This window comes from Teleopsis dalmanni, chromosome 2, assembly GCF_002237135.1.
Source record: "Teleopsis dalmanni isolate 2A chromosome 2, ASM223713v2, whole genome shotgun sequence".
NCBI classification, from domain to species: Eukaryota; Metazoa; Arthropoda; class Insecta; order Diptera; family Diopsidae; genus Teleopsis; species Teleopsis dalmanni.
The window spans coordinates 236858949-236867434 of record NC_051847.1 but is presented as its reverse complement, the minus strand read 5'-3'; the positions used below and the strand labels follow the sequence as shown (position 1 = coordinate 236867434).

Here is an 8486-nt window from a genome sequence, read left to right as displayed (position 1 = left end):
TAATAGAAAGACAATCTCATCAAAATGCACATATCCGATGAGGAAATGTTGAGATATATAGATGAGATGGAAGATGTCGGATCTCTCTACACTATTACGAAATATGTCTCTAAGAAGTACAATCGGAGCTTTCGTGAAGTCAAGCGAGCGGTTTATAACGCAATACAAAGTTGCCTTAATAAAGGACTCATTGTGAAATATAAGGGTGAATATTATAATCCCTATGAACTCTCATTAGAGCCCCCCGAAGAATATAGTTCCGAATAAAAATTATTCTCAACATTTCCTACAGGGTTGTTGTGCATTTTAAAGAATTATGAGTTTAATGAGATAAGATTATTGGAGACCATGTTCCTTTCAGACATCCAAGTAACCGATAATCGTGTTTCGAAAAGTTTTTTGAAATGGTGATAATCTATTATCACATGTGGAAGTACACAATTTTGAATGATGTTCCAGCTGCAGTTTCTGGATTAATTACCTGAAGTTATATTTTAATATAAGTAATAAAGAATTAGTTGTTATAAAACTATAAGCTGATTGAAGCTGTTAATGCGACCATCGTATACATAACAAATATCCAGATTTTCCTGATAAGTTTGACCTAGTAAAACTTCCTTACGATTTTTAACATGAAGACCTTTTAAAAGCATTCTATCATTTTAAGTGTACGTCTGGAAATGTGAAAGATTATCTTAAAGTTACTATTTGGTGAATGCTTTTTTAAAAAGAATTCAATTAAAGGGTTTCAGAAACTTCTTTACTTGTATGATATTATAATATATGTATCATTATCCCAAGAAGGACATTTTGGTTTTAACAATTTTCTTTCTAAAACGCAATTAATAAATGTAGCAGTAGAAAGAATCAAGAAAATAAAGTATTTCATATTAATTATTTTTAATATATATATCAGTATGTATTTTCTTCTTACAGTTCTATGTAATTAAGCAAATTTATGTCATTTTACAGATTTATGCTGTATTAGTTCCTGGTTCCAGAAGTAAGTAAAAGTTCTTCAGAAGTTACATAGTTTGGAAAGTATTAAACTACATAAGTGGGCAGAATGCATTTTCGAATAAAGGTATACATACAACTAAATACGTCTAACGGGCAGAATACTGACTTAGAGTTCATATAACAAAATCTTATATTTTTAGCTATTTATATTCAAGCTTTAAAATGTTGATATCTGAACAATTAAGCAAAAATATTTATATTATTTTTGACTTTTTTCAAATGCTGTTTCGATGAGTCTTATTTAGACTATTCTGTATTTTAGTTTAAATACAAATAAACGTCATAATTTATTTTATCCTTTAGTCTAACGTTTTGTTGGGTTTGGACAACATCTTCAGTGGTATTTATAAAGACAGTATTAGTTCATCTTCAGTGGTATCTATAGAAAATAGATAGGGCTGATAGGTAGAAAGGTAGGGTATCTCTCAATAAATAACACAACAAATATATATATAGTTAGATCAGCTAATAATAGATATTTGGAAGTTTCCGAAACAGTTTTCTGCTCAACTAATAAATTTTATTTTCTTTTTAATTATTTTTAATTATTTTTTTAATAATCTATGTTTTTATTCTTTTTTAGTTTAATTTTTAAATTTTGTTTTTTTTTTATTATGTTGCGGCAAGTTGAGTCAGTGCACCTGAACACTTTTACTTTCTATTAACTGCGAGGTTTCTTCAAAACCCCTCTTTGCGCCTTGACTGGATTATTGTTTATCACTTCATCAGACTAAGCAATAATTTACCTCAGATCTGCATATCTAATAATCTATTAATTTTAATTATTTAATAATCTATGTTTTTATTCTTTTTTAGTTTAATTTTTAAATTTTGTTTTTTTTTTATTATGTTGCGGCAAGTTGAGTCAGTGCACCTGAACACTTTTACTTTCTCTTAACTGCGAGGTTTCTTCAAAACCCCTCTTTGCGCCTTGACTGGATTATTGTTTATCACTTCATCAGACTAAGCAATAATTTACCTCAGATCTGCATTATATATATATATATATATATATATATCTATTCTATATTATAAGACTTTCTTTCAAATTAATATTAATTATTAATTTTATTGAAAATATATATAGAAAGTAATAGAATTAATTTTTTTACATTTTTAAATTTATTTTTTATATTTTTTATTACATTTTTAAAGTTTTAATTACATTTTTTTTGTTTGCCGTAACAATTAGTTACATCTAAAATATTAAATTGATTTGCTTAAGACTCTTGTTATTTGTTTTGTAATAATAATAATAAAATATTCGCATCATTTCTCTTTTTTATATAATATATTAAAAAATTATCATATAAAATAAATTACAAACTACAAATTCACATTAAAAAAAAAAGTTTTATAAAGCCGCAATTTGACAAAAGTAGAAATAGTTTTTTTTTAATTTTTTTTTTATATATATATATCTAATAGTCAATAATAGAAATTGCTAAGAAAAGATGGGGAGTGAGTTTGAAATATTCTAAACAAGTGCTTAAAAGATTTTTATATAAAAGTAATATTGCATATAAAAATATAAAAAGGACACGTTCTGGTTTTTATGTCTTTCAAGGCAATTTTTAATTGATTTTATGAAATTAAAATAAAATAATTTTTCTCTTTTTTAATATAAATATTGTTTAAAAATAGTATAATATGCTTTGACTTTGTTTCATTTCAATATAATTGTTCGTTTTTATCTTAGCTGGTAAGTAGTGTAAATATGCCACACCCCCATATTATAAGAATTTTAACATTTTTATAAACTTTTACAATCACAAGACTGGCACTTGTCAGGACTCTTCTCTATAAAGCAAATCTCTCAATTCCTTCAATTAATTTTTTTTAAGCACAATATTTTTCGCAATTTTTGTTTTTTTTTTTTGTTTTGAATTTTCAATAATGGACAATTTAATTTCTAACTTTTGTTGCAGGCTTGTCAAATATTTAAATTTATATATTATAATTGCATTAAATTTATTTGCCCAAATTAAGTTTTCCAAGCAGTTGGGTAGCCTGTGCACCAGCAGATTCCTGTGCGTGAGTTGCTGAATCATGGATGGTCTGTCAAATTGAAAAATTCAAAATTTGAGTATATAACAAGAGGTCTTCGTATACTTCATATACTATAAATGCTGGCACTTACCTTCTCCAAACCCTCACGTTTCTGATCAACATATTGATTGGCTTCATGCATTTTCTGATCGACAGCTTGACTGGTGGCTTTCATGGCACCGTCAACCGCGTGTTCAGCTTCTTTCATTTTTTGATCGACAACTTGTTCAGCTGCCTTTACGCTATGGTTGATGGCATCATTGGCTGCTTTCTTAGTTTGATCAACAGCATTGGCAGCGGCCTGTTTATTTCAAAGAGATTTAAAAAAGGTTTACTTGTAAGTTTTGCAAACGCCTACCTTTTGAGATTGATCAGCCAAATTTGCAGCAGCTTGTTTGGTATTCTGAGCCACGGTGTTGGCATGTTGGACTGTTGCATCAATTTGTCTCTTAGTATTGTCTACAGCGGCAGCAGCAGTGTTAACGCCATGATCAACGGCTTGACCGGCTTTTTGAGCCTCACCGGCAGCAAGTTCAGCAGCTTCTTTGGCTATTAAATTATTTTGAAAGAAAAATTTATTGAAGTACTTTATTTTGAAGCGTAAACGTTTGAAGCGTTTGACAAACATATTTAATATTTTTCAAATATTTTTACTTATTAATTTATAAATTTTTTTTTACCTGTACTAGCAGCCAAATTTTCAGCTTCACTTTTGGTTTGTTGCACTGCTTGTCCTACTTTCTTGGCCTGATCTTCAGCCATCTTTTGTGCATTGTCGGCCTTTTCCTTAGCCAATTTCTCGGCTTCATCCTTTTTCTTGCTGAAAAGGTTAGCGGTTTTATCACCGAAACTTTTAAGAGAAGCTGTAACATAAATTTAAAGTTAGTTATTGATTTTTATCAATATCAAAATAATAACTAGCATTTAAAAAAATATCAATAAAAAAGTACATTCCATTAAAATTCAAACAAAATAAAACTATTTTAAAAGTGCAAGTTAAGTACATACATACATATTTTTCATTAAAATATATTATTAATTTGATAAAGAAAAAATATTTTAAATACAATATATTATATATAATATAATATATGCAGCTACAATCATGTAAGAGTCTTACAAGATTTATTCTGATAATAACCTATATAAAGACAGTAAACCTTTTAATCACTAGTTTTGTGTAGTTCTTTCTAAACTGCATATAACTATATATATACGTATATACATAATAGAAAATGTACATATATACATACATATAGTACATATGTGTGAATGTATTTAAACAGCATAAAACTCATTTTGCACCGATCACCTGCAAACCTTCCCATTAAAACATAGACAACTCAAAATATTTTACACGATCACCCATTAAATAGGTTTTATATACAAAAGGGTTTTTTTTTAATATTAACAAACGATTGACGAGAAAATATTAAAAAACCTCATTATAAAATATGTTGCGAATATGAACAGAATCTATACATAAACTTAAGTTTCTTTCCACTGCGCATAAAAGTATGCAACAAAATTGAATTAATATCAATTAAGCTACCATTTTAGAATCCCAACTTAAAAGAACATAGGTGAAAAAAATCTGGATATAACAGGGCTTAATAAACTAACACCCGACATATTAAATAATCATATTGTGAAAGTGAAACCCACCGTCATCACATATTTAAAAATATCGGGTCAGACCTAATTGGCATAAACCCTCAACTCAAAATTGCAATGAAACTCTTAATGAAGTATTTAATTATTGGGAAAAAAGACAGACGTTTGTATCAAACTGAAGGATAAGTCAAAGACCATATAACACACATACACAATATAAAGTATACCGAAGCATTGAACTGAAATATATTGCAAAGAAAAACTAAGTTAATCAGTTAATTTTTAAGAGAAAAAGAACGCAAATATAACAAAAAATAATATTTATAAATTATGTATAGAAAGACTCAAAAGAAACAAGATATCAGAATCATGAAACATATTTGATATTATAAAAATATAAATATTTTTAACTCATCGCGGCGATATATAGATATTTTGTCTATTATTATTCCTAATTTTGACAAAAAGTAGGTGAAAGTTATATTTCACCTTTCACATAGTTTTAATTCAACTATTTTAATTCCTAATTTTATAACCATACCGTTTATAATGTAGTTATAAAAATATATCAGCGATCATAAAAACAAACACATTCTCAACTTAATAAGAGGATCTAGACATACCTGTGTCTATTTCAGTTCTTAATTTAGTATATATATGTATGCATGTATGTAATGACTATATATGTTGGCGATGATTATATATAAACTATATGATTAAAGTTTGATTTTAACATAGCCAGCAATTTAAGTGATCGTTAAGAATTCAACAATAAAACTTATACGAAATACTGCTACTGAGCAATTAATCTTTCCACTTGATTCAAAAGGGGCAAAAATTTAATTTTCCACATATAAAAATTAGTAAATTATAGAAATATCTGAAACAAATAACGAAGATACCGTTAGTCCATTCCCTTGGTATTGCGTCATAGGTAAAATAGATTAAATAAACTGTATTAATCTGTTGTTTATATTTGCTTTTAATTCCACTTAATGAAATTATTGTAGAATATTATGTATTGTATTATTATAATAACATATGAATATAAAATAAAAAATTTTTATTCAAATTTTATATTTTATTTATTTGTATATATACATTGGCATTTTCATACATTCACAATTTTTTTTTAAACATAATCCCACTTTTATACATAAAAGTGATGACGTACGCAAATGAGAAGCTTACGTTACTTTATTATTATTAACTATAAAAAATTCATTGAAACTATAATTTCTAATGTAACATTTAAATTAAATTTATTATTATCAAGATTGAAGTAATCTTCTATTAACAAAACAATACTACTACGTAAGCTTCTCTAACTTAGCAAATAAATTTACATAAATCTATATATAAATTTAAATTTATTTATTATTTAAAATTGTATTATTTTCAGATTTTATATTATTTTTCACTTGTTCTCTCAAATGCTAAAATATTAATTTTACCACTAAATGACATTATCTCGCGCTAATAAAATCAACCGCCAATGACTAAATCACGTTTAAAACTGATTTCAATGATGAAAATATCATCAGAACTCTCAACTGATTTCGTGTTCAGTTTCGTATCTTTTATTTGCCTCTACTATAATAGTTCGAGCATTTTAGTTATTTTGCGCATATAAAAAAAGTATAGCTAGCCACAACCTGAAAGGTTAATTGGCAAAAAATATATTCGTAAACTGAAATACTTTTACACTATTTTTTTTTTCGGTTTGGAACATGAAATATCCGTGATAGTATTGTAGTTTCTCTATGCAAATTCTAAAAGTAATTAGCATACAATTGTAGTAATTTTGTAACATTTTTTTCATCTGAACATATTAACAGATATATGAATTTGACTCTTTCAATTTTATGGGATTATAAATAAATTATGCTGTGCCTCTTGTCGAACCAATCTCTAACCATTGTAGGAAAAAATGGAGCAAAATAAAGGAAACGTAAAGATGGAGAGAGAGAGAGAAAAATAGAAAGAAAAATGAGGATAAAAAAGGCTAGAAATAAAGTAATCAGTTCAAGTCAAAGAAAGCAGGAGAAAAGATGGAAAGATCTTTTTAATTTACCTATACCTTTTACCCTTGTCGACAGAAAGTAAAGAATTATCACAAAAATTTAATTTAAGATTAAACATTTTAGGCCCTGGACACGCTCTATTGGGGGTTTGAAATTACTGTTGTTGGATTCATTTTTCCGTGAATACTTCTGAGGTGAAAATATCACACACAGGAACATGAGACTAGAACCACAGAGCAAAAGAATCGCTTAAACATTCTTATGTGTCATGTAGCAAAATGAAGTAGAATCGGGTAACTAACCCGCTGATCCGTTTACAACCAAATTTTGTTCAGTCTTAAAATAATCCATTGATTTGAACATAAATAACTTTAATCGCAATTTTTATTCTCAAATACAAATAAAAAACCCGGAATCATTGATGACTGTTAAGTAATTTAAGGTTTCTTTCAATAGTAAGAATGCATCTTTGATGTAATGGATCCATATTTTATAGAACAATATTTCTATTGCTATTGTTTGGTATAAAACTTAAAATTGTTTTCGGATATATTCATATAATTTTAAAATTATGAACTTAAGAGAGTAATATAAAATAATATTAAAAAAATAATAAAAAAATAAATAAAATTTTGCTTGATTTTCTTAGGCCATTATATCATAGCTTCAAGTTAATTGCTAATGATCAGCAAATTTTAATTAAATAAACAACTTTTAATAAAAAATGACATAATATTTTTAATTTTTTTTACTTACTAAACTCGCATCAATCAACATAAAAGTGATTGTTCTTAAAATACACGTATAAATATTTAAAAGTATCTATAATTTTTAATTTAATTTTGTCGTGTTTGTCAAATTATATCTATATGGTCAAATCAAATTCACGTCATCAAGATATATAAGACTTTAATATAACAAAATAAACTTAATATCAAATACTGAAAAAAACGAGAGAGAAAGAGAGAGAGATATGGAATTAAAAATCTATTCGCAATACGAAGTTTGTACAAACTACTAATTTTTTACCAAGAAGTTTATACAACCTAACACTCACTATTATAATAGTTTTTGGTATTATTATTATGAATAAAAAATTTGTAAAATATTCCCTTCGGAAAAAGCTGCTTTGTCATGGTGAGGAAGTTCAATGAGTGCCATGGTAGGTTGGTTGCAGTGACCCATTGGGAGTAACTATTCTACCTTTCATAATAAGCAATTATTTATCGTTTTATATTTCATTCAGGATTTCTCTATAGGTAAACCAAATCCAAAAGTAGGAAAGTGTTTTACTAAAAATCTATTCAAAACCAAAACTAAAAAATTGCTAAAATAGGGTTTTTATCTCTTCCTCGGCCAAGTTGCCACAACTTCTACAATTAATGTTGAACGGAAGGCGCACTTTCTCTAGGTGGGCTCCTATATACCAGTGACCAGAAGAAACTAAAAGGCTCCAAATCACAGCAAAACAGTATAAACAGAGAAATTCAGCAATAACACTGGAGCGAAAAAGTTAAATCTGTAGACTCGAGCAGTTGCTCTAGTTCCTCACTGTAATATCATAGCAGAAATCTTTTGCGAATTCTGTGAAAAAAATTTGGTAGAAATTCCATTTAATGAATTTTTCCGTTTTTTACACATTTTAACAGTAACTCAGCACTTATGGTATGTTTAAGTCACATTTTGCATAAAAACTACACAATTCAGTTAAGAAAAACCATAGTGCATAATACGCTGAATAGATTTATTTAATATTTGTTCATCATTTTTTTCAGTCGT

General features: G+C 27.2%; 1 protein-coding gene across 1 annotated transcript; it reads right to left on the bottom strand.

Annotated features, from left to right (window-relative positions):
* Positions 1–2380: 2380 nt before the first annotated feature.
* LOC119683539 (late embryogenesis abundant protein ECP63-like) lies at positions 2381–6187 on the bottom strand. The gene is made up of 5 exons (XM_038097250.1): positions 6138–6187; positions 3750–3932; positions 3428–3618; positions 3161–3370; positions 2381–3078 (listed from the first exon to the last, which is right to left on the bottom strand). Exons 1-5 carry the CDS (start codon positions 6148–6150, stop codon positions 2992–2994), a joined length of 684 nt encoding a protein of 227 aa, XP_037953178.1. The 5' UTR covers positions 6151–6187; the 3' UTR covers positions 2381–2991.
* Between the last annotated feature and the right edge of the window lie 2299 nt (positions 6188–8486).

Bases quoted from the DNA above. Each gene is read 5' to 3' on its own strand.
- LOC119683539 (XM_038097250.1), bottom strand. The intron at 3,619-3,749 runs GTAAAAAAAAAT...ATAATTTAATAG, and splicing joins AAATTTGGCTGCTAGTACAG to CCAAAGAAGCTGCTGAACTT. The intron at 3,079-3,160 runs GTAAGTGCCAGC...TCAATTTGACAG, and splicing joins AACGTGAGGGTTTGGAGAAG to ACCATCCATGATTCAGCAAC.